General features: G+C 42.4%; 1 protein-coding gene across 1 annotated transcript in view; it reads right to left on the reverse strand.

The window, feature by feature from the left end:
- TM9SF4 (transmembrane 9 superfamily member 4) overlaps window positions 1-20,005 on the reverse strand; it is a 57,243-nt gene extending 37,238 nt beyond the window's left edge. The window contains exon 1 of the mRNA XM_081257389.1: window positions 19,785-20,005. Coding sequence (XP_081113515.1) covers window positions 19,785-19,799 — 15 coding nt within the window. The 5' untranslated portion in view covers window positions 19,800-20,005. The remainder of the gene's footprint in view (window positions 1-19,784) is intronic.
- Window positions 20,006-27,376: the final 7,371 nt, after the last annotated feature.

Genomic DNA, 27,376 nt, shown 5'->3' on the forward strand with positions numbered 1-27,376 from the left:
TGTTAGTTTTAGATATTAAAATGTCACTGTTTTGATATTTTCATATGGCTGGAGGGATTATAAACTGAAACATTTCTGGGGGGCAATTTGACGCTATCAAAATCCTCCCCCTAGAAAAGTCCCCCAGAAGTGCCTACTCTTTGACCCTGCAATTCTATTCTAGACATGTTAAGAAAAATATGACAAATATGCCAAAATGTACATAAAAGGATGTTCACCACAGGGTTATTTAAAATAGTGAGATAGTTCACAACTTACAATAGTAAAATGTCCAATATTAGTGGAATGGGTTAAATTATGGTGTAACCATTTATCCTTTTATGTAGTCATTAAACATGATGATATACTTCTTGAGGAGGAATATTCAAGCTTTAGATTTATGTAGAAAAAGCAGGGGATAGAACCCTGCTCAGCAAGATATGCCCCTCTTTTTTAAAGTTATGTTTGAGAAAATGAGGTGATGTTTTCCTTTTTTGCATATCTGTATTGTCCAGTTCTTCTTTGGGGATTATACATATTTATACCACTTAAGAAAAATAATAAAATAAATTAGGCAAAAGAAAACATCACTGTTCTGAACGCCTAGGTTAGAGCAATTCTAGCTTGGTATGGAATGAACTCTACCTGCTGGCCCCAAGATGCCTTTCCATCAGCACCTCCCACCTTTTCTTTCTAAGCCTTCAGGAAGACGCCAAGTTTGTCTCTGCCCTTGGCAAGCAGACTTGCCCAGGTGAGGCTGCCTTCAAGGCCTTTGCTCAGGCTGTTTCTGACACTTGCCCTTACCTAATTCAAGTCCTACCTACACTTGAGAGGTCCAGTTGAAATGTTGCTTCCTTCAAGAACCCCTCAGACCCCAACAGGAGGAATTATCCTCTTTCTTCTTTATTTTTCAAGGCACTTGGCAAATATCTCTATGATGACACTAGAGGCAAGAAATTGGAAACTACCCAATACCCCAGTGAACTTTCACATCTATACATGTTCAAAGACTGCTGCTTAAATTATTTGACAAGTATTTAAATCTGTACTTGTTTAAGGCCCTACTATAGCACTTTTCATGTTGTATTGTGGTTTAAGTATCTGCCATCTCTCCACCTGCACTAATCACTTGTCTGGCTTTGTTGATGTGAGTACTCAACAAATCCTTATCAAACAGGCTAACAATAAGCATCAACTAACCTCTGATCTATAAAAATATAAAATCATCCATTCACATACAGGTTGAATACTATGGTCCTTAATCTTTGCTATATCCACTTGATAACTGATTTTTTTCAAATCCTCAAATTTAAGGAGTTCTTGACACCTCCCACCTTTCCAGCTGTCCAAGGATCTACTGTGAGAATCCCTGAGACATCTATTACCTCTATACCCTATCTGTACATCTAGGATACTGGTTCTCAACCCTGATGTACATTAGAATAACCTGGGGAGTAAAGGGATTAAATTCCCAATCAAAAGACATATAGAGTGGCTGAATTGATTTAAAAAAACAAGATCCAGTGATGTGCCGCCTGCGAGAGACACATCTAAAGACACACACAATGAAAGTGAAAGGACAGAAAAATATGTTCCATGTAAACAATAACCAGAAGAAAGCAGGAGTAGCTATACTAATATCAGACAAAATAGACTTTCAGTCAAGAGCTGTGCCTAGAGGGCTTCCCTGGTGGCGCAGTGGTTGAGAGTCTGCCTGCCGATGCAGGGGACATGGGTTCGTGCCCTGGTCCGGGAAGATCCCACATGCCGCAGAGCAGCTGGGCCTGTGAGCCATGGCCGCTGAGCCTGTGCGTCCGGAGCCTGTGCTCCGCAACGGGAGAGGCTACAACAGTGAGAGGCCCGCGTACCGCAAAAAAAAAAAAAAAAAAAAAAAAGCTGTGACTAGAGACAAAGAAGGTCATTATATGATGACAAAAGGGTCAATTCAATAGGAAGATAAAATAATTATAAATATATATGCACCCAACATCAGAGCACCTAAATATATAAAGCAAATATTGACAGATCTGAAGGGAGAAATTGACAGCAATGCAATAATAGTAGGGGACTTTAATATCCCAATTACAACACTAGATAGAACATCCAGATAGAAAACTGTTAAACAGCTGACTTGAACAACACTACAGACCAAATGGACTTATATATATAGACATATATAGAACCTTCCACCCAACAGCAGAAGAATACACATCTACTCAGGTGCACATGAAACATTCCCCAGGACAGACCACATGTTAGGTCACAAAACAAGTCTTAACAAATTTGAAAAGAGTGAAATCATTCCATGTATATTTTCTGACCACAAAGGAATGAAACTAGAACTCAATGACAGCAGAAAATGGGAAAATCTGCAAATAGGTGAAAACTAAACAACAAGAATTTTAAAGGTACCTTAAACAAAAGAAAAAAAATGCCAAAATTTACGAAATGCAACAAAAGCAGTACTAAGAAGGAAGTTTACAGTGATAAATGCCTACATTAAAAAAAAAAAAAGCCTCAAACAAACAACCCAACTTTACATCTAAAGGGACCAGAAAAAGAACAAACTAAGCCCAAGTTAGCAGAAGTAAGGAAATAATAAGATTAGAGCAGAAATAACTTGAAAAGAGAATGTTAAAAAATAGGAAAAAAAATCAGAACTGTGTTGGTTTTTTGAAAATACTGACAAGCCCTTAGCAACACTAAGGAGAAAAAGACTCAAATAAAATCAGAAATAAAAGAGGAGACATTACAGCAGATGCCTAAGAAACAAAAAGGATCATAAGGGTCTATTGTGAACAATTATAGGTCAACAAATTGAATAAAAAGGAGACTGAATCAGTAATCAAAAACCTCCCAACAAAGAAAAGTCCAGGACTAGATGGCTTTAAAGGTAAATTCTAACAAACATTCAAAGAAGAGTTAATGCCAATCCTTAAACTCTTCCAGAAATACAAGAGGGAACACTTCCAAACTCATTTTATGAGGCCAGCATCACCCTGATACCAAAATCAGACAAAGATACCACAAGAAAAGAAAACTATAGGCTAACATCCTTGATGAACACAGATGCAAAAATCCCCAATAAAATACCAGCAAATTGAATTTAACATCTTGCTAAAAGAAGCATACACCAAGATCAAGTGGGATTTATCCCTGGGATACAAGGGTGGTCCAACAAATGCAAATCAATCAATGTGATAAACTACATTAACAAAACGAAAGAAAAAATCACATAATCTTTTCAATAGATACAGAAAAAACATTTAACAAAGTTCAACATCCATTCATGGACTTCCCTGGTGGAGCAGTGACTAAGAATCCACCTGCCAATGCAGGGAACACGGGTTTGAGCACTGGTCCAGGAAGATCCCCATGCCACGGAGCAACTAAGCCCATGTGCCACAACTCCTGAGCCTGCGTTCTACAGCCTGCGAGCCACAACTACTGAGCCCGCGCTCCACAACTACTGAAGCCCGCACTCCTAGAGCCCGTGCTCCACAACAAGAGAAGCAGCTGCTATGAGAAGCCCGCACACTGCAACGAAGAGTATCCCCCGCTCTCCGCAACTAGAGAAAGCCTGTGCACAAGGAAGACCCAACGCAGGCAAAAAAAAAAAAAAAAAAAAAAATCCATTCATGATTTAAATTCGCAAAAAAAAGTATAAAAGGAACTTATCTCAATGCAATAAAGGCCACGAATGAAAAGCCCACAGTTAACATCATTATTTCTTGCTAATCAAAAATATATGTGTTCTACCTCCTACACTGCTGGTGGGAATGAAAACTGGTGCAGCCACTATGGAGAACAGTATGGAGGTTCCTCAAGAAACTAAAAATAGAGTGGCCATATGATCCATCAATCCCACTCCTGGGCATATATCCAGACAAAACTATAATTTGAAAAGATCCATGCACCCCTACGTTCATAGCAGCACTATTTACAATAGCCAAGACATGGAAACAACCTAAATGTCCATCGACTGATGAATGGATAAAGAAGATGTGGTAAATACATATGTGTGTGTGTGTCTGTGTATACACACACAGACACACACACACATATATACACAATGGAACATTACCCAGCTATAAAAAAGAATGAAATAATGCCATTTGCAGCAACATGGATGGATCTAGAGATTATCATACTAAGCGAAGTAAGTCAAAAAGAGAAAGACATATACTGTATGATATCACTTATATGTGGAATCTAAAATACAACACAAATGAACATATCTACAAAACAGAAACAGACTCCTCACAGATACAGAGAACAGACTTGTGGTTGCCAAGGGGGGAGGCAGGGTGGGGGAGGGAAGGATTGGGAGGTTGGGATTAGTAGGTGCAAAGTATTATACATACGATGAATAAACAACAAGGTCCTATTGTATAGCACAGGAAACTATATTCAATATCCTGTGTTAAACCATAATGGAAAAGAATATGAAAAAGAATATATATATGTATAACTGAATCACCTTGCTGTACAGCAGAAATTAACACAACATTGTAAATCAACTATACTTCAATAAAATTTTTAAAAATATATATGTGTTCTAAATTTCCCTTCCTAGGAAGCCAGAGTCCAGACTTTTTTGCCTTATCTGATATGTGATGTGAGGCCAGGGCAGAGGATTACAATCTCTTATGGTTATCAAGCCAATTAAATCTAAGAAGTTACTCCAGTTCTTTTGAAACAGAATCCTCCAATCTTAGCAGAGAGACACTGCCCTGGGGAACTCAAGGGCTCCATGAGAGCTCAGGTTGCAGAGGAATGAAAAGCAAATCCTGAAAGACTTTAATACCCTTTTGTTCCAAAGTCTCAAACCAATGGAGCAAGTAGACACAAAAAACAAACAAACAAAAAGACATAACAACAAAGAAAATACTCACCTTAGCGGAAAACAACATTAAAAAGTAACAAGAAGCCACAGAGTCACTGAGCACCTAAAAGTAAGTACAAGGCACTGTGGCACAAACAGTCCCTTGCTTCCATTTACCAAGTCCCTGCTTTGTGCTAAGCACTTTACAAACACTGACTTGAACGATTCTGGCAACTACAACTACCTGGGGATTTCTATCACCATTTCCCAGATGACTGCCAATTAACCTGAGACCCTGAGATTATATAACTTGCCCAAGATCAGAATGTACAGGAACAGGTATGCTCTTTTCAGGCAGGTGAGTTGCATTAAAACATGATAAACATGTAATGGTGATATCAATAACAACGGCAGCTAACATTTACTGGATACTGATTATGTGCCAGGCACACTTCTAGGTTCTTTTCATGCAATAACCCAATTAATCAATTAATCTTGACAACAATCCTATGAGATAGAGACTCTTACTATTCTCATTTCAGAGATGAGGAAACTGAGGCTCAGAGAGGCGGTATAACACTAATTGGGTCAGGATTTATACCCAAGCAGTCTGACTCCAAGGCCCATGCTCTAACCAGTACAGAAACCAGCTCACTACATTGAACACCTACTATATGTCAGGCACTGTGCCAGCCTCACAGAATGCACACCCACGAGGAGCTTTCAGCCAGATGGTGGACAGAGACAAGTCATCAGCCAATGGCAATACTAGGTCCCAGATGCTATGGAGGGCCTAGTCTCTTATCCTATCAGTTAAGAGGCTAAGGAGTACACAGGAGCAGCAACAAGCCCAGCCTTAGAGGGATGGGGTGCAGATCTAAGAACTCAAGCCTACTCCAGGGCCTGAAGGGAAAGGAGAGGGAAGAGAGAAGTGTTCCAGAAAGAGCAAAACACAGGCACAAAGGCCTGGGGGCAACCATAAGGAGTTTATTGCAGGTGAGGTGTAGGCTGGTGCTTCTCAAACTTCAATGTGCATATAGATCACCTGGAGAGCTTATTAAAATGCAGAGTCTGATTCTGCAGGTCTGGGGTGGGGCCTGAGATTCTGTATTTCTAACAAGCTCCCAGGTGATGACAACATTTCTAGTTCCTGTGAGTAGCAAGCATGAATAGGTCTGTGTAGACAGGAGACTGGAAAACGGGTAAGGGATACATCACACAAAAGCCACACTGAGGAGTGTGGGCTTTCTCCTTAGTGCATTGGGGAGACACTGAAGAACTTTAAGTAGTAAAGGGATACATCATATCTGCAGTTTTAAAAATGACTCTGGTTACCGAGTACGCGTGGGTATGTGTTCGGGGGAAAGGTGTGTGTGTGCAGCACATTTCTGCTCCAGAGACACAGTAATATCCAGCCCTAGAGAAGTTACCTATAAATTCTTGGTCAGATGTGAACAGAAGCAGCAGCCAGGTGGGGAAGCAGAATGGTAGGCAGTGGTTCTGAAACTTGAACAGGCAAGGAAATCACCAGGAGGGATTATTAAAACAGATTCCTGGGTCTAACCCCCCAGAATGTCTCTTTCAGTAGCTCTGGAGCAGGGACTGAGAATCTGCACTTCTAACAAGTCTGCAGGAGATGCTGGTACTGCTGGTCTTGTCTTGGGATCACACTTTGAGAACCAGTGGTGTAGTGGAAAAAGCACAGGCTTTGGGGGCCATACAGATATGAATTCAAAGCCCTGACCCACCAATTCCTAGCTGTGTGACTTTGGGCAAGTTTTTTAAACTCTTTGAGTCTCGGGTTTCTTATTTGTAATAAGAAAATAGTAATACTAAACTTATGGCAGGGCAGTTGAGTGATGATGGTGGTAAGGATTAAGTAAAGTACACAGAGTGTGTGCTTGATAAGGCAGAGTGGCTTTGCTCTGGGTTGCACTGGAAGGCAGGACCAATGAGTACGCTGCAAAGAGGGAGATGTATGCTCAATTCAAGGAAACTTCCAACAAGAGAGTTATCTAGCTAAGGAAAAGGCCATAACCATGAGCAAATCAGAGAGAAGGAGGTGACCAAGGAAGGAGGTGAAAGGGGATATCCCTACCTTAGTGAGGAGAGTGAACCAGAAGCCTTATTACCTCCCATGAAATTCAAGAAATTCATGAGTCCCTTGAAAATATGGGACATTCCATCAACCCAAGCAACCTAAAGGTTGAACAAAACAAGGCAAAGTTCCACCCAGAGTTGGGTTCCATAAAGACATCTTTTGGGACTTCCCTGGTGGCGCAGTGGTTAAGAATCTGCCTGCCAATGGAGGGGATATGGGCTCAAGCCCTAGTCCGGGAGGGCCCCACATGCTGCAGAGCAACTAAGCCCGTGCGCCACAACTACTGAGCCTGTGCTCTAGAGCCCGTGAGCCACAACGACTGAGCCCACGTGCCACAATTACTGAAGCCTGCGCGCCTAGAGTGTGTGCTCCGCAACAAGAGAAACCACCACAGTGAGAAGTCCATGCACCGCCACGAAGAGTAGCCCCCGCTCACCACAACTAGAGAAAGCCCATGCAGCAACGAAGACCCAACGCAGCTATAAATAAATAAATAAATAAATAAATAAATAAATAAATAAATAAATTTATTTATTTTTTAAAAAAGACACCTTTTGAAGAACCTCAGAGTCAAGTAATCCAGGAGGCCAGAGAGGGGAAGTGACGTGTTTACACAGCAAATTATCTGCAGAGTAAATGAAGTCCAGCTATACCAAACCTGACAGAGCTGAGTGATCAGAAGTTTGTCCCCACGGTGGGAGCCATGCTCAGAGATAATTTTAGGTCATGATTAGAGGTATCCAAAGAAGAACTTGATGGCACAGATTAATTGCTTTTTGCCTCCCTTTACCCTCCCTAATTCTTCTCCTCTCCAATACTTTGTCTTCCTTGTCCCTCCCCCAATTCAGTGCTTTTCTACCAATAAACAAATCACTCTAGTCAGTTTCACACTTATCCTTTACTTCAGGATTATTTTGAAAGGAAAAATAATGAAGGCATACTAGTTTTACTAAATAATAAAATACAGAGCTATCCAAACTGGTATTGGAGAAGACAGAAAAGACTTCAACGTAGAAACTGAAATAAGAGCAGTATTAGAAGAAAATATAGCTATACCTTTAAACAATCTTGACATGGAAAGTTTTCTAAGAAGAAAACAAAATCCAGAAGCTATTAAGAAAAAGAATATAAAGGAAGAAGGAAGAAAATGAAAAAAAAATCACCATAGAAAAAGAAAAAGACAATTTGAATAAAAGTATTTCCCACACACCTGACAAAGGACTAATTTCTTCAATATACCAAGAGCTCTTCCAAACCAGTAAAGGACAAATAACCCCTAAGGATAAGAATGGGCAGTTAAGGGCTTCCCTGGTGGTGCAGTGGTTAGGAATCCGCCTGCCAGTGCAGGGGACACGGGTTCGAGCCCTGGTCTGGGAAGATCCCACGTGCCGTGGAGCAACTAGGCCCGTGCGCCACAACTACTGAGCCTGTGCTCTAGAGCTCGTGAGCTACAACTACTGAAGCCCGCGCACCTAGAGCCCATGCTCCGAAACAAGAGAGGCCACCACAGTGAGAGGCCCACACACCGCAGAGAAGAGTAGCTCCCGCTCGCCACAACTAGAGAAAGCCCACGTGCAGCAATGAAGACCCAACACAGCCATAAATAAATAAATAAATAAATAAATAAATAAGAAGTATTTAAAAAAAAAAAGAATGGGCAGTTTAAAAGAAAAATGTTCAAATGGTCAGACACAAAAAGATGCTCAACATCATTCATAATCTAAAAACTGTAAATGAAAATAATGACATCTTTTTTTACCTTTCAGAGCCACAAAGTTTAAAAAAATCTGAATACACTAGATATAGGTAAATTCGGGGAGGGCAATTTAGCACAATATATACTTAAATGGAAGGTAGAATTATTATTGAAAGACTGCCAACATAAGATATTAAGTAGGAAAAAAAAGTAAGATGCACAGCAGTGTATGTATAGCATAATCTCATTTGTCTAAATAAATTTTTTAAAAGAATGTACCAAAGCCAAAGACATCACAAGAAAAGGAAACTACAAATACTCCTCAGGAACACAGACAGAAAAATCCTTCACAGAATATTAGCAAACTGAATCCAGCAACATATAAAAAGGTTTACACATCATGGCCAAGTGGGGTTTAGCCCAGGAATGCAAGGTTGGCTTAATATCTGAAAATCAAATAATGTAATACACCATATAAATAGAATAAAGGACAAAAACTATACAATCATCACAACTGATGCAGAAAATGCACTTGACAAAATCCAACACACATTCATGATAAAAACTCTCAACAAACTAGGAATAAAAAAGAACTTCCTCAATCAGATAAATGGTAGCTTTGAAAAACCCACGGCCAACATCACACTTGATGATGAAAGACTGAATGCTTCCCCCTAAGAAGAGGAACAAGGCAAGGATGTCCACTTTTGCCATTTCTATTCAACATTGTTCTATAAATGCAAATAATGTGCACTAAAGCTAATAATTAAAGTCATCCAGATTAAAAGGAAAAAGTAAAAGTGCTTTTATCTGCAGATCACGTATCTTGTATCTAGAAAATCCTAAGAAATCCACAAAACAACAACTAGAACTAATAAACAAGTTGAGCCAGGTCACAGACTACAAGATCAATATATAAAAATTAATTGTATTTTTACACACTAACAACAAACAATCCAAAAATAAAATTAAGAAATATTCCAGGGACTTCCCTGGCAGTCTTAACTACTGGATCAGGTTTGATCCCTGGTCAGGGATCTAAGATCCTGCATGCTGCACGGTGTGACCAAAAAAAGAAAAAAGAAAGAAAAGAAAATAGCTCCATCCACAGTACTTCAAAAAGAATAAAATATTCAGAAATAAGTTTTCAAAAAGGACTTGTACACTGAAAATTACAAAGCATTGCTAAGAAAAACAAAAGAAGATCTAAACAATTGGAGAGACATTCCATACTGGATTGGAAGACAATATTGTTAGGATGGCAATTCTCCCCAGACTAATCTATAGATTCAGCGCAATCCCTATCAAAATCCCACTAAGCTTTTTTGTTGAAACTGACAAGTTGACCCTAAACTTTGCCTGGAAGCACAAAGGGCCCAGAATATCCAAAACAACTTCAAAGAAGAACAAAACTAGAGGATTTATACTACCAATTTCTAAGCAATTATAAAGCTACAGTAATCAAGACAGTGTGGTAAGGATAAGCATAAAACCCAATGGAACATGGACTTCCCTGGTGGTGCAGTGGTTAAGAATCCGCCTGCCAATGCAGGGGACACAGGTTTGAGCCCTGGTCCGGGAAGATCCCACATGGCGCGGAATAACTAAGCCCGTGCGCCACAACGACTGAGTCTGTGCTCTAGAGCCCGTGAGCCACAACTACTGAGCCTGAGTGCCACAACTACTGAAGCCCATGTGCCTAGAGCCTGTGCTCCACAACAAGAGAAGCTACTGCAATGAAAAGCCCATGCACCGCAACAAAGAGTAGCCCCTGCTCCCCACAACTAGAGAAAGCCTGTGTGCAGCGACGAATACCCAACACAGCCAAAAATAAAATAAATTAATTAAATAAATAATTTTAAAAAACAAAACAAAAAAAACCCCCAATGGAACAAAATTAAAAGTCTAGAGATAAATCTTTGCATTTACAGTAAATTGACTCTCAACAAAGCTGCCAAAGCAATTCAACAGGGAAAGGATAGTCTTTTCAACAAATGGTACTTGGACCATTGGGTAACCACGTGCAAAAGGAACCTCACATCATATACAAAAATTAACTAAAAATAGATCATAGACCTAAATAGAAAAGGTAAAATGATAAAACTTCTAGGAGAAAATCTCTGTGCCCCTGGGTTAGGCAAAGGTGTCTTAGATACAACACCAAAAGCACAATCTATATTTTAAAAAATTGATAAATGGAATTTCATCAAAATTTAGAACTCTTATACTTCAAAAGATATCATTAAGAAAATGAGGGGGCTTCCCTGGTGGCGCAGTGGTTGAGAGTCCGCCTGCCGATGCAGGGGACATGGGTTCGTGCCCCGGTCTGGGAGGATCCCACATGCCGCGGAGCCGCTGGGCCCGTGAGCCATGGCCACTGAGCCTGCGTGTCCGGAGCCTGTGCTCCGCAACGGGAGAGGCCACAACAGTGAGAGGCCCGCGTACCTCAAAAAAAAAAAAAATTTAAAAAAAGAAAATGAAAAACAGGCCACAGACTAGGAGAAAAACCTTTGTAAATCACATATCTGATAGGGGACTTGCATCCAGAATATATAAAGTTTGGCAGTATCTTTAAATAGTTAAACATAAACTTACCATACCATCCAGTAATTCCAATCCAAAAGAAAAGGAAATATATATGTCCATACACAGACTTGCACATGAACGTTCCTAACAGCTTTGATCACAACAGTCCAAAATTGGAAACAACCCAAACACCCATCAATTGGTGAATGGATAAACAAAATGTTGTATAGCTGTACAATGGAATACTATTCAGCAATAAAAACTACCAATTCATGTTAGGATGAACCTCAAAAACATTATGCTAGGTAGAAGCCAGATGTGAAAGTCTATGTACTACATGATTTCACTTACATGAAATGCCCAGAAAAGGCAAATCTATAGAGAGAGAAAAGGCAAATCTATAGAGACAGAAAAGGCAAATCTATAGAGACAGAAAGCAGATCAGTGGTTGGCTGGCTGTGGGAACAGTGATTACTGGCTGCAAGTGTCAATCCCTTGACTGTAAGGGAACTTGTTGGGGTGACAGAAATGTCTAAAACTTTGTGTCATTATGAAGATGGTTGTATAAGTCTATATGAAAAATTATTGAACTGTACACTTAAAATGGGTAATTTTATGGTGTTAAATGATACCTTCATAAACCTGAAGAAAAAAAATCAGCTGGGGGAGGTATATGGCAATATAATAGTAATTGTTGGGTAACGGGTTATAGAGGTTCTTTATACTATTTCTTCTACTTTTGTGTATGTTGGAAAATTTTTATAACAAAAGGTTTTTAAAAACAGACGTTTTATGTGCATGAAGATGTTCTGGAGAAACATTTTTTTAAAAATCAAAGACCACACCTGATGAATGGACGGTGGGGTAGCTGAGTGACTTTCTTTTCATTTATAGCTTTCATACTTTTTCCCACGTATATGGACTACCTATATTCAAAATAAATACATTGACACTTTAAGAAGGGGAAGGCTGCCTCTGAAAATACTTGGGCAAGTTCCCCTGAAGATGTGCAGAAAATGGGAGCTACAAGGTAAGAATGATGCAGAGGAGGTTCTGAAGCCAGGTGTGTGGGTAACCAGACCAGATCAGTAATTCTTAATCTTGGGGAAGTGTTGCAAATCCCACTAAGAATCTTAAAAAAGCTATAGACGCTGCTCCCAGAAAAAAACACTCCGAAATGCAGAATCTGACGTATGATTCCAAGAGGATCAAAGGATCTAGAAGTTCACGGGCCCTTGATAAAGACCCCTGTACTGGATCCCATTCCAACTTTTGTGATTATCTGCCTCAATTACCTCTGTAGCCCTGACAGCCTCATAGAGGATGTTTGACCCATATTTCATTTCTGTAAGGAAATTAGGGAGAAGCAAAGTACCTGCTTCTTGGGAAATTCCTTTATATCTTCCTTTAATTTTTAATTGATCACCACAGGAACTCTCACATGAGGTTCAGTTTGAAAAGCCAATTAAGTATTTAGGAAACATCTGCTGCACGTTCAGAGCCATGAAAGGAGCAGAGTCCTAGGAGAGGTGAACCAGTCCATTCAACGTTATTTTGCTTTACTTGGTTTCCAAGTCACAAGACTGCAAAGGCAGCATGTCAAGGAACAAGGTGATGGCAATCTAGAAGCCCCTGTGCTGTAATCCAACACCCTATCACTGGCAAAGATATGGGTGACCTGAAAAGTTATAAAGCTCGAGAGGCCTAAGAATCAAGGTCTTGCCCTCCCTATCTACTTTATTCTTGGGGGCTGGGCACGCAGAAAATTTTCTGCTAAACAACAGCCCAATGAAGGACTACTAAGACCGAAAATGACCCCTCACCCCCCGCCCAAATTTGCACCACCCAGTTTGAAAGGTATGAACAATTAACTTCTTCCAAAGAAAATGGGAAGTTTCCCCTGAGAACTGAAAATTATTTCATTCACTCGTATTTCTCTGTGGGCAGAAGTTAACCTTTTGTTTTCTGGAGCCCTCTGCCTTACAGTCGTCTTTCCCATAAACAGCATCACCTAGCGATAGAGTCTGGCCAATCTGAACAGCCTTCCTGGTTTCTATTCCATGCCTTTCCTGCTGCAAAAGCAGCACCTTCCCTTAAGAGTCAGCTAGATTCTTCTTTTTCCTTTTCAAAGATACAGTCACCATTTTAAGATCATTCAGTAACTGTTCCCCGGGGCTGCGAAGAACAAAGAAAAAGAAAAAGAAAAAGGCTGTGGGGCACAGTTTGCCAACAGTTAACTGAAATCAGTTACCTAATCAGTTAAAGCTCCCTAAGAATTCAACCACACATGAAGGACAGCTAATGACAGCCAAAGACCACTTACCAAGCAGCCGCCATGGAGCTAAAGACTTCAGGAAGAAAAACAAACAAACAAATGAACCAAAACAATCACACAGGCAAAAAAACCAAACCAGAACCAAATTAGCCACAGGAGACTGAAAATGTAGCCTTTATTTCAGAGCCCAAAGACACAGAATAGTTGTTGAGCAGAGACACACAAAAAGACTGAAAACTTTTCTTTGGGGGTAGGGAACAACCCACAGCAGGCTGTGGAAGTCCAGGTGAAACTAGTAACTACCCTCACCAAGCAAAAGACAACCAGACCCAAACCTTGAGGCTAGCAAGTGCAGAAATAAAACGTAAAAAATGCACTGACCTCCCCTCTCCCCCTGGGTATTTGTAAAAGGACTCTCAGTTAGCCCAAGCAATAGGCTTAGATGGTTCGTCTCCTAAAGACTTCAAACCTTGGAGGAGGAAAGTTACAGAGCGCTCTCTTTGCACTAGGCATGTTCATCTCATATTTCATTTAATCATCACAACAATCCTTTGAGGAGAGTATCATCCTCATTTTAAAAATAAGGAAACCGATTCGGATGAAAAAGTTTTAGAGATGGATGGTGGTGACAGTTGCACAATAATGTGAATGTACTTAATGCCACTGTACACTTAAAATAGCTAAGATGATACATTTTATGTTATGTCTGTTTTACCACAATAAAAAACATGTTTTTAAAGTAACAGGTTTAAAGAAGCAAATACTTTGCCCAAAGTCATAAAACCCATCAGAGTGTCAGATTCTAGCCCAGGTCCTTAGACCAAGCCTTAGTTTCTTCATTTGTAAAATGGGCTTCTGTAAGGATTAGACGGAATAATAGATAAGCCTACCAACTGAAGGTTTACCAACTGAAATGTATCTTGTGAGCAGAAATTTCCCCTTCAGAGTTAGGTAACATAGGGGATTACCACACCTTTTCATATCGCTTTTGAATCAGAATGTCAAAATGGGAAAAATGTTATAGAGACCACCTCATTCAGGGGTTGCAAGTTCAACCACTTAGAGGGGCCAGGCAAGTTACCTAAATGGTGAAGCTGCGGAGGGACAGGACCTGAGGGAGTGGAAGAGAAAATGACGAACTGGGTCCTGCATGGGCAATGCTCCTGACGGGGGACTTGGGCCCAAATTTTCAAGAAAACATGAAAATTTAGAGCTTTGGTAATGTGCAATCTCCCGATTATTAAATATTGGCAACTCATTAGAAAACAGTTAAAGTCCTGTGCCTGCCAATCTCCGGCCTCCATCCCCACCACCCCAATCAAATCCGTATGAAGATGTGCTCCATAAACTGTCTATTTATAGCATCTGATCTACTTCATCAGAAACTGAGGCCCAAAGACGTTCAGTGACTTGCCAGGGCACCCAAACTCCCTTCCAAACTGGCTTACAAGTTCAGCTCCGGTGTGTGGCTTGAGTCTGTTGTTTAAGAACTGCTAGTAAAACCCTCAGACTTCAAAGCCTGGCAGGTCTGTCAGTTTAATGCTCGGGCACAGGTGAGAAATCATGGCAGGGGGCAGAGAAGGGAGCAATGAAGAGGAATGAGACGGAACCAAGAAGTCGCGGGGGTCCCCAGCCGTGCCCCACTTGGGAAATACCAGTGTCAGCAAATGGTTCAGGGATCAAAGCAGGTTTGGGGTGGTAGGTGGCTCCTACCATTCGTCTACGGCCAGATGGCCCTGTTCATCCTGGGTCCTTCCCACCTTCCTGCCAGTGCCCAGAGATCAAAACTCAACCTTCTCCAACATTCTGTGACCTGCTTCTTTAATGCTGAGATCAAAGGGGAACTTTTGTCCAAGTTGTAAAAGAGAAACCAAGAGGCAACTTAATGCCATCTCTGCCTTCTCTGGACTTCCTGAGGGGATTAAGGGCACTCCTTTAAAGGGATTCCTCAGAGAAACACATCTGTACCAAGGCCTGGTGTCCGCGCCTCAGCTCCAAAGACTCCTGCAGAACATGGGCCAGGTGGAGCAACTCGAGAGATCAGACAACACAACCAACAGACAGCGGCTTGGGAAGACCACAGGGATTATGGTCATGAAAAAAAAAATCAATCTGATTTTATAGGCATATTAGCAAAAATCACCTTAAATACAAGTACTGTAAACCACAGAATTTTCAACCAACACTTTAGAAATCCTCGAGTCTAAATCTTAATGTCACATATGACATGTGCTGAAACAAACCAATAAAGCCAAAATAATCTGCCCCAGGCTACACGGTGGATCAGTGGCAGTGCTGGGACTAAGCTCCGGCTGCTGGCTCCTGCTCCAGTGCTCCTTCCTCAATGGGCCGATGCCCATCCACATGTGAGGCCCAGGGGAGATAGCAACTTGCCACACACAGGACTGGTAGAAGAGTCCAGGCCTCCTGCCTCCTGTTCCAGGCCTCTATCATCCAGATTCCATCACTAAAAACGGCTCCTGTGCTTCTGACTGGGGGTGGGGGGTGGGGGGTGCGGGACGGGACGGGGGGTGGGGGGGAACTGGCTAGCACTGCTTCCATCTGCTCAAAGGAACCCTGAGGTCATTCAGGCCATTCCCCTGCCTCTGGACTGGATCAAACCCAAGTAACCTCAAAACAGTGAGAACTGACCCAGCAGTTCCACTCCTAGGTATATACCCAAGAAAGCTGAGAACCTATGTTCACGCAAAAACTTGTACACAAAATGTTCATACCAGCGTTATTCGTAACAGCCAAAAAGTGGAAACGATCCCAAAGTCCATCAACGGATGAAAGGATAAACAAAACGAGGTCTATCCATACAATGGAATATTATTTGACCATAAAAAGGAATGAAATATTGATACATGCTACAACGTGGATGACGTTTGAAAACATTATGCCATGTAAAAAAAAAAAAAACAACTCAGATACAAAACACCACATATTGTTTGATTCCATTTATATGAAATGTCCAGAAAAGAAAAATCTATACAGACAGAAAGTATATTAGTGGTTGCCAGGGACTGGGGGGAAGGGGGAAGTGGGAAGTGGCTGCTAATGGGTTTCTTTATGGGGTGATGAAGATGTTCTGGAAGTAGATAGCAGTGAAGGTTGCACAACTTTGTGACTATACTAAAAACCACTGAACTGTAAACTTTAAAAGGGTGAATTTTATGGTATATGAATTATAATCCAATAAAAAGGGAAAAAGATAAAACCCAAAACAGTATAAACAATGATTATGTGGGAGAAATACACAGAGTTTTATTCTCCAAATGGAGGTTTCTAGACTCCTGAGATGCCTACAATTGCACTCAATGGACGTTTCCCAAGTTCCACGAAAATAATATTCCCCAAAGCATATTCCATATGATCAAGAGTTCCATAAGGAGTGAGATATGAGCCTGCTTCTCACCTCAGACCCAGCTAGATCAACTCAGTATCCTGTAACTTTACAGAGTCATCTAAATCCAGGGCAGGAAAACTAGAGAGAACTTCAGTCTACACCAGCCATCTACTCCTATGCTGCAGGAAGTTCAGGAAACCCCATTGTGCTAACACAGACCTGGGAGGTGGCAGCCAACCCCTGGGGAAAAAGAACCAATCACTAAGGAGGGGAAGGGGGAAAAACACATAACTACCACTTGAAACTTGCGTCCACAACCCTAACTTTCAAAACAAAAGAATAAACCAAAACCCAGCATGTTCCCACGGTCACTGAATCTATTAGCTCACTTCCTCTTTCGTTGTATGACTTGCCTCAAAACCCAGATACCCCAAAGCAGATCCACACACTTCCATTCCCGACAGCGGTGCAACAACCTATGTGTACGAGGGTGCGGGGACTGTTCTGACTTCCGTGTAATAAAGTGCTTAACACAGACCAAGCTCAAGTCCACCTGCCCACTCTGCCTGTCACACATATCCCCCTGTAATAAACTTGCTTCCATGCCTTTTCACCATTGCATCAAACGTGAAGTTTCTCATGTGCACTCTTTAAAATGGCCTCTGTGGGTCACTGTATACATTACATCCTCAGTTTCTTGAAATCAGTTACAGTATTCACCATGAAAGCACAGGACGACACTCCCAGGTGATGCAACAAACACGAAATCACTGTGCTTTCCACTGTGCTTAGAATAAAATCCAAAGTCCTTTCCATTGTTTCTCTGCAGGCTGAGAACAAGCCGGCTCCCTTAATGTAACGTTCTGGAGAGGATGGGAAGGCGAAGCACCTAACAGAAGTCTTTCAAAATGCAGTCCACAGACTACAAACTGTAGACTACAGCCCACCACAATTATAGGCATGCTTCTAGAAACACAGCTCTTCCTGCCTCTCTCCCATTTCATCTTGTATCATTCTCTGCACCACACCCTGACTCACCATGTTTCAGTCCCTCCAGCCTTCTGTGTTCCTCCAACATACTCTTTCCCACCTTGGCCCTTTACACTTGCCATCTCCTCTACCTGGAACACTGTTTGCACTGCTAGTTCCTTCTTGTCAGTCAGGTCTCAACTCATGTCACTTTCCCTGAGAAGACTTCTCTTGACCACTTAATGCAAAGCAGGTGCATCACCCTGTCACTCCCAATCACTACCGTTTCACCTTGCCGTCTTCACAGCACTTACTACTATCTGACATTACCTTGTTCATGTATTTGTTTACTTACTCACTGCCTGTCTCCTCAGACTAGAAAGGCTCCACGAAGGTAGGGACCTTGACCCTCTAATACACCAGAACATCCCTAGGTCTTGGCACAGAGCAGGCCCTCAAATATTTGTTGATTAAATAAATGTGTACCAGAAATATGTTAACTTATTACCTCTTAAAAACCTCAGAACAGGGCAGGAATTTCCCAGTGCAATGCAATAAATGCCACTTTATTGAACTTTTCCCTATGGTAAAAGAGGGTGTGACTTTTCCTGTTAAGTTCTTACACCATTCTTGTTCTGAATGTGGTCCAGGAAAAAAATGGGTTTCAACATACCACCTTTGGGATTTTTTTCTGTGGACTCAGACCACAGAAATCAGGCAGGACTGTGAAGACTTTTACCTGACCTCTGAGGTTCTAAACAAGGAATCCCTTTATTAAACAAAAAGGATAATTTATCAGTTGGTTAACAGAAGGAGGGAAATTTGTTATCAGCCAATAACCTACCCTTGTTTGGAGAAAATCAACACCAAAGAATTTAAGCAACAATCTTCCTTTACTAAAGTTAGACATCCTTTGTGTGCACTCCCAGGATGCAATTATCTGCTGAGGAAGCAACATACAGGAACACCTAGACAAATCACTCTGGACTAAGTGACTTCAATTTTGGTTCTGGTCTCCTGACAAGTAGAATGTGAGCCGAGCTTCTGGAAGAAGAAAGGGCCAGTCCTTCACAGATCTACTTCCAGCTTCTGTACCAGAAGCCAGCAAGTTCTGACCCACTTTCCAGGCACAGCTTATCCACATACCCTTATTCACACACAGGCTTCATCCTAAAGAGCTGTGTGGCCCTGTAGGGGCATGGGAAGGGGAAGGGGCCAGGCGGGGCTGGTACAGTGTTTTTCAAAACGTAGTTACAGACCACCTCGATCATAATCACTACAGTGCTAAAAAAAAGCGCAGATTCCTGGGCATCATCTAGCCCTAAGGAATTAGAATCTTTGGAAACTGCATTTTTAACAAGCCTCCAAGCCCACACCCCGAGTCTTATGCACAGTTAAGTTTGAAAACCAGTGGGATAAAAGCTCCCTATGAGGGAGGCAGGGAGTTGAGAGAAGACAGGAGAAATGATTAGGGAAGAATCTGGGGATGGAGGATGGGGGGGCCAAAGGCATGCTTCCGGGTATCGGCAGTCAAGACAAGTGCGCGGTGGGAACAGCTGAGGGTACATACAGGTGAAGACAGGGCTCTGGAAAAGATCTGACACAGGATTTGGGCTGGGAGGTTGGTGAGAGGTGAGGACGCATCCGCGGACTGGTCAAGACAGTGGGGAGGCGGAGAGAGCAGGGTCTGGACGTGAGAGGGAGGAGCGAAGGTGGGAATAACTGGGGGCTCTTCAGAGAGATCAGGGCTGGAAAGTGAAAACTGGAGAGTGGGAGTCACAGGACGCGGAGACCAAAGCCAGAATAGGAACCGACGGAGGCGGTGGCTGAGACCTGTCCTCCGACCCAGTGCCTCCCCCAAAACTTCGGGCCCTGACAAGACTGAGTGCGGGGCAAAGGCCGGAGAGGGGGAGTTTGGGGGAGTCGAGCCCTGTCAGGGATGTCCCTCAGGCCTGCACTAGGGGTCCCTGAGGTGGCTCTGGCCAGGCATGGGACGCCGGAAAGTCCTGGGATCCGCCGGAGGGCCCCGCTCCATCTCCGGCTCCCGGAGCCTCCTTCACTCACCATCACAGCCGCCATCTTGGATCCACGTGTCGCCGTAATGACGTCAGCGGAAGTAGTGTTTCCCTGGTTATGGAGTTTAACTCCGCGAGGTGCTGCCTGCCTTCAGTCGCTCCTTTCGTGGCGGTGAGTGGAGGGGTAAAGAAGACTTAGCTGCTGATCGGTAGCTTGGTCTGGGGAGTCAGGTCGCTGATTAGGTGAAAAGAGAGAATGGTGTAACTACGGGGGCCATGTTAACTCCTGGCAGAGCCTGCTCCTCCCACTCTTGACATTGCATTGTGGGTAACAGAGGTGTGAGTAAACGCACTTGTTCTGTGGACTCCATTTTTACTATTGGCAGGAAGACCCGTTGCCAGGGTTACCTGAGGCCCCTGATATGGGTGAGTGGGATGGGTACCAGGGCTCTATTAGCAGAATAATTTGTAATTATATATTTAATTACTTGCTTGACTATCCTATATCCTCTCCAATAAAATATAATTCCTGTGTGGGTAGGATCCTGTCTTTTATTTAACCTGGCTCTGCCTCATTCTCATCTGTGAAATGAGGAGGGGATGATTATAATACCTTCATCATAGGTGTATGATGGGGATCCAATGACATAATGTTACATACTATTATTCAATAAATGATTGTCATTATACTCTTATGTATACTCCTTCTGGCATATGTTAGGTGCCCAACACTGTACACTACTTATTAAATGAATGAAGGAAAAGCAGCATCTTTAGTGGAGGGAAACATCTTTTTTTTTTTTTTTTTTTTTTTTTTTTTTTTTTTGTGGGCCTCTCACTTTTTGGCCTCTCCTGTTGTGGAGCACAGGCTCCAGATGCACAGGCTCAGCGGCCATGGCTCACGGGCCCAGCCGCTCCGCGGCATGTGGGATCCTCCTGGACCGGGGCACGAACCCGTGTCCCCTGCATCGGCAGGCAGACTCTCAACAACTGCACCACCAGGGAAGCCCCAAGGGAAACATCTTTGAATGTGGACTTAACCATGTGCTAGTTACCTAAGTGTGTGACTCGAGGCAAGTCACTCAACCTTCCTAAGCCTCAGTTTCCAGTAGCTGGAAAAGGAGACTCAAAGAGTTGTGGTGTTAACATTGGGAGAGACCTGAAAGTTCTTTTGGTCCATGTATCACTATAAGGTGGATACAGTACCAGTGCTGTCTGCAACTGTTAGGAAAAGTTGTAAAAGAATAATAATGGTGGGACTTCCCTGGTGGCTCAGTGGTTAAGAATCCACCTGCCAATGCAGGGAACACGGGTTCGAGCCCTGGTCCGGGAAGATCCCACATGCCACGGAGCAGCTTAACCCGTGTGTCACAACTACTGAGCCCGCATGTGGCAACTACTGAAGCCCGCGCACCTAGAGCCTGTGCTCTGCAACGTGAGAAGCCTGCGCACCACAACGAAGAGCAGCCCCCACTCGCCGCAACCAGAGAAAGCCCATGCTCAGCAGCAAAGACCCAACACAGCCAAAAGTAAATTAATTAATTTTAAAAAGACAAAAGAATAATAATGGTTAATAATAATCATCACTTACTGAACATTTGTTGTGTGCTGCAGCATTTAGCGTTATGCTAAAACTATTCATAAGACTCTTACCTAATCCTACCTCTTGGCAGGGGGCAGTTGAACTCTGTTGCCCACCTACAAGCATCACTATGGTGGATTGCCAGACAAAGAAGGCTGCCAACAAGTCTTCCCATCTTTTCATGAGCATACTGTTTCTCCCTCCGAGAGGTAGACTCTTGTTCTCCTTCTTTTGAATCTGGCTGGCCACATCATTTGCTTTAGCCAATAGAATGTGGTACAGATGACGCTGCCAGTTCTGGGTCTAAGCCTTAAGAGACTTGGCAGCTTCTGCTTCCATCATCTTGGGTCTAAAGATGTCTGGCTACCCAGCTGGAGAGCCACATGGAGAGGGAGAGAGGCCCAGCCATCTCCTCAAGTTACTCTGGAAATTCTAGTTGAGCACTAGGCACACAAATGGAGTCATCATGGACATTCTAACCCTAGCTGAACTGCCAGCTGAATGCAGCCACATGCATTACCTTATCTGACACTATATGGAACAAACAAACTGCCCAGCTGAGCCCAGTTGTTTTAGATTTTGGAGTGGTTTCTCATGCAGCAATAGATAATTGAAACGTACACTTATTAACTCTTGTGACCCACACAGCTATCCTGAAGAAGAACACAAAGGATAAATCCCCAAGGGGGAAACAGTTTGAGAGACTGGGGGGGGGAAGTTTGCCTGGAGTTTCATAACTAGTAAGCCATAGGTTCCAAACTTGCAATCAGTTCTCCTGGAGCTTGAATCCTGGGTGTTTCCCACCATTTCTGGATGCCTGAAGAAGGATGACTGATAAGGAACAAAGTTCCATGAATGGCATATTCCTCAGTATTTCCATTTTTCCCCTCATACTTTCTGTTTCTCCCATAGGGCTTTCATGACCCAGTCTCCTTTAGTAACATACATACATCAGAATCTTGGAGTAAAACTGCTTGGGTTTAGATCCCATCTCTGTCACCCCCCAGCTCTGTGGTATGGGAACATTTCGTTTTTCCCTTAATTTTTTTTATTGTAAAAAATACATCACATAAAATTTACCATTTTAATCACTTTTAAGTGTACAATTCAGTGGTATCAAGTACATTCACAATCTTGTGCAGTCATTACTACCCTCCATCTCTGGAAACTTTTCATCATCCCAAACTGAAACTCTGCACCCATTAAACTCTAACTCTGCATTATACCTTCCCCTCAGCCCCTGGTAACCACTATTCTACTTTCTGTGTCTATGAATTTGCCTATTCTAGATACCTCATATAAATGGAATTATGCAATATTTGTCCTTTTGTGTCTGGCTTATTTCATTTAGCATAATGTTTTCAAGTTTCATTCATGTTGTAGCATGTATCAGAATTTTATTCCTTAAGATATTTGGGTGGTTTCTACCTTTTGGCTATTGTAAATAATGCTGCTATGAAATATCTGTTCAAATCCCTGCTTTCACTTCTTTTAGGTGTACACACAGAAGTGGAATTGCTGAATCATATGGTAATTCTATGTTTAACTTTTTGAGGAACTGGTATACTGTTTTCCACAGTGGCTGTATCATTTTACATTTCCATCAGTTATGCACAAGGGTTCTAATTTCTCCACATCCTCATCAACACTTGTTATTTTCTGTTGTTATTGTTATATTTAATAATAACCATGCTAATGGGTGTGAAGATGGGCAAGTTTTTTAACCTCTCTAAACCTCAACTTCCTCATCTGTAGAGCATGGATCATAAAAGACCTTACCTCATAGGATGGTTATGTGGGCTGAATACGTTAATATATGTCAAAAGATTAGAATAGTGCCTGTCACATGGTAAGTACTATATACGTGTTTGCTATTATTACTTTGAGGTCAGTAGGGCTGGCCTTTTTATCTCTGGAATGGTGGAAACATTAAGATAAAGATATGTTGAGAAACTTGGACAACATAACCCAACAAATCAGAAGGGGGATAAGGCTTGACTCAAATCCATTGAGTCGAGTCCATGCCTCCGTTGTACATCCAGACAGACAGACAAAACCAAACCCAAACTAGAGGGGTCTTATAGGAGCATGGAGGCATGTAGTTCCAGACACCTGCAAAAGTGCTTCTCCAAGGAAAATCGGAGGGTGGGGCTGGGCTTAGAGGAAGCAAATCCGATCCTTAGATATCTCCAAGGAGAAGGGTAGGATGTATTAATCTATGTCCTTCTCACACTGGTGTCAGTTATCTATTGCTACATAACGCACTACCCTAAAACTTAGTGGCTCAAAACAACAATGATTTATTATTTCTCTTGATTGTGTAAGTTGGCCATCTGGGAAATTCTGATGGTTTCAACTGGGATCTTTCATATGCTCTCATGTGACAGCTCAACTGGGGCTGGAGGGTCCAAGGTGGCCTCATATGTTTGGGAGGTTGGTGCTCTCAGAAGGGCCTCTCTCTCCACATGGTCTTTCATCCTCAACAAGGGCAGCCTAGGCTTCTTCACAGTGTGGTCTCAGGGGTCCCTGAGGGTGAGAGCAAAAGCTGCTAGCCTCTTCCTAAGGCCTAAGCTTCCGAAATCCCATAGCATCAGCTCTGTCACAATCTGTTGGTCAAAACAAGTTACAAGATCAGTGCAGAGTCAAAGTGGGAGGGGATCACACACAGGCACGAGTTCAAGGAGGCATGATTCATTGGGGGTCATTTTGTCACAATCCATGGTGCAGTCCTTGCCTAGGCCACCCTCCCCTCTCTCCTCTGGGCATCTAGGGTGGCCTTCTACCTGGTTTTTCTACACCCACTCTTGTCACCTCTAATATCTATTTAACCGTCAAAGTCATCTTTTAAAAAACAAGAATCAAATGGTTCTTCCCTGTTTAAAACTCTCAAATGGGGCTTCCCTGGTGGTGCAGTGGTTGAGAGTCTGCCTGCCGATGCAGGGGACACGGGTTCGTGCCCTGGTCTGGGAAGATCCCACATGCCGCGGAGCGGCTGGGCCCGTGAGCCATGGCCGCTGAGCCTGCGCGTCCGGAGCCTGTGCTCTGCAAGGGGAGAGGCCACAACAGTGAGAGGCCCGTGTACCGCAAAAAAATTAAAAAAAAAAACAACCACCTCTCGTATGATTCCTACTGCGGTAACATAAAATCCCAAGTCCTCACCATGGCCTGCAAGGGCCTTCATGATCTGGCCTTGACTCCTACACTGTCCCCTTTACTCACCAGGCTCCAGCCACACAGACCTACTTGGAACTTGCCAAGCTCATCTCTACCTCAGGGCCTTTGTACTTGCAATTCGTTCTCTCTGGAATATTCTTCTCTCAACATTTTGTGTGATTAGCTCCTCGTGATTAGGTCTCAGCTCAACTGTCACCTCAGAGAGATGTTCCCTGCCCCCAACACAGTTGGGGACACACACACACACACACAGAGAGAGAGAGATACTTTGGTTATTTCTTATTGTCCTTCTTCCATGAAAGCCTACACTGGGTCTATGGTGTTCCCAACTGTGCCCCTATTAAGTACGTGCTCAAATATTTGTTGAATGCTTGCATCATGAATTAATCTTAGGCCTCACTCTGTCAGCTGGGAATAGATCCGGCTGCAAGGAAGACCCCCCCGCCCTGCAAAATAACAGTGGCTTAACAAGATGAACACTTACTTTTCTCTGTCTTAGTTTGGTTTTCTCTAGAAGCTGACTCTGAGACAAGGATTCAAGCAAAAGTACTTTATCTGGGAGGTAAAGGGATGCCAGAAGGCAATGGTTTGCAGAAGCCAGCTTCTACTGTTTGCAAGAGCTGATACTTAAATTCTCAGAAATTTTGTGAGCCAGTCGTTGAATATGGGCATTATTGAAAATTAAATTATATAAATTTAAAATTAAATAAATGGTATTAAAAACAAAAGTGTGAAATATTCAAAACTCATTTCCTAATAATTTTACTAGATTTTATTATTTGCTAAGCTCTTGATTTTATTTACATCTATGTTATGTGTAGGACAGAGATACTGTTATTTCATGTGCTGCTACACATCTCTTCCCAGCTCTGTATTCAGTGACTTTGGGTTGGTAGCACAGCCAGTTTATCCATTAACACAGTAGGTACAGTGCCCAAGGCCCAACATACTTTTAGGGTCCACGAAATGTTTAAAACAAATTAATGCCTTTTAAAATCAGAAGGCAAAAATGAACTTTGGTGTTGAAGTAAAAGTTTTCATATGTAATATTAGCATATTCATTTTTTTAAAAAAAAGAGCTTACTTACTTATTTATGTATGTATTTATTTATTTATTGGCCACTCTGCGCAGTTTATGGGATCTTAGTTCCCTGACCAGGGATTGAACCCAGGCCCCAGCAGTGAGAGCGCCGAGTCCTAATCACTGGACTGCCAGGGAATTCCCAGTGTATTCATTTTTATATCAATGCAGCTGTTGGCTGCAATTTATGTTTAATACAATTTATATTTATAAATAAAAATATTTATATTGATATTTATAAAATGTATATTTTATGAAGGAAGGGTCCTACAAAGGCAAAACTGCCTAAGCCCCATGAAAGCCACAGTGCATTTCTGGATGGTAGCTTAAAATTGGCCATGGTGGGGATATTTACACCACAAAAATCAGCAAATGCTACAAATCAGGACTTGAATTTTTGCTTTGTTAGCAAAAATTTTCTGTAAAGAGACAGATGGTAGATATTTTAGGCTTTGCAGACCATATGATTGTGTCACAACTACTCAACTCCGCCTTGTAGTACAAAAGCTGCTACAAACAGTAAATAATGAGCATGGCTGGGTTCCAATAAAATGTAGTTTGCCAAACCCTAGCCTAGACTTAAAGTGATGGAGAAAGTGTCAGTTATGCAGACTAAACTTTAAGAATATCATGTCTGGGCCTCCCTGGTGGCGCAGTGGTTGAGAGTCCGCCTGCCGATGCAGGGGATACGGGTTCGTGCCCCGGTCTGGGAGGATCCCATATGCCGCGGAGCGGCTGGGCCCGTGAGCCATGGCCGCTGGGCCTGCGCGTCCGGAGCCTGTGCTCCGCAACGGGAGAGGCCACAACGGTGAGAGGCCCGCATACCGCAAAAAGAAAAAAAAAAAAAAAAAAAAAAAAAGAATATCATGTCTGTAGCTGTTTCATTGTGATTAGCACAAAAATGTGATAGTATTTGAAACTCTTACTTTATTCAGCAAAGAAGTTGCTCATATCATTGAATAACAAGTGAAGTTCTGATGTACGCCTTCTTTATTTCATTTTCATCTGATTCGTGAATATACATGAAACTATCAACCCACATTCATGTTGGAACTATACTTGGGAAGCATATGTTGTCAAGCAAGTTACCATCGTGGTTAACTGAAGCTTAATTCTGTGGGGAAACTCTGGGAAACAATGCAAAACACACACCTCAGAGTTATCCTACCCAAGGGGCAAGGGAGCTGGGGTATTTATACACCACCTCCCAAAAGTCATTAGTTGAGGACTGATCCCACAGGGTGTTAATTCCTTAGAACTTTTGGCCTTCTGGGAACACTGGTAGCTGAAGCTTTTTGCAGTTTTAGAAAAAGAGCTCTCAGGCACAGTGATGCAGATGACAGCTAAAAATCCAGTCCACTTTAAGGGATACCAACAGTGCATGTCACACCCTGTAAAGTAAAAAGTCTGGGGAGGACTGTCCTAGCTGATATGGCAGCTGTGCCTCAAATATCTTCAGGGAATCAAGCTTCATCCAGCTTTGTCATCCCTAGAATTAATTTATTTTCCTCAGGGTCCAAGCTGCCAGCTAAAGCTCTAGCCTTCACATGCACATTCTAGGCAGAAAGATAGAGGAAGAGATGAAAAATAAGAGGCGAAGAGACCACATCAGTTGTCTTTTACGAAAGGAATTTGGAAGATGCTACACCACACTTCCACTTACAACCCATTGATCAGAACTTAATCACACGGCCACACTTTGCTGCAAGAGTGGGAAATGTAGTCTTCATTCCAGGGAGTTATGTGTCCCTAATAAAAATTCCATTTCTCAGAATTCTACTTCTAGAAGAAGGGGGAACATAGA

This window comes from Mesoplodon bidens (assembly GCF_964165515.1).
Source record: "Mesoplodon bidens genome assembly, chromosome: 15".
NCBI lineage: Eukaryota > Metazoa > Chordata > Mammalia > Artiodactyla > Ziphiidae > Mesoplodon > Mesoplodon bidens.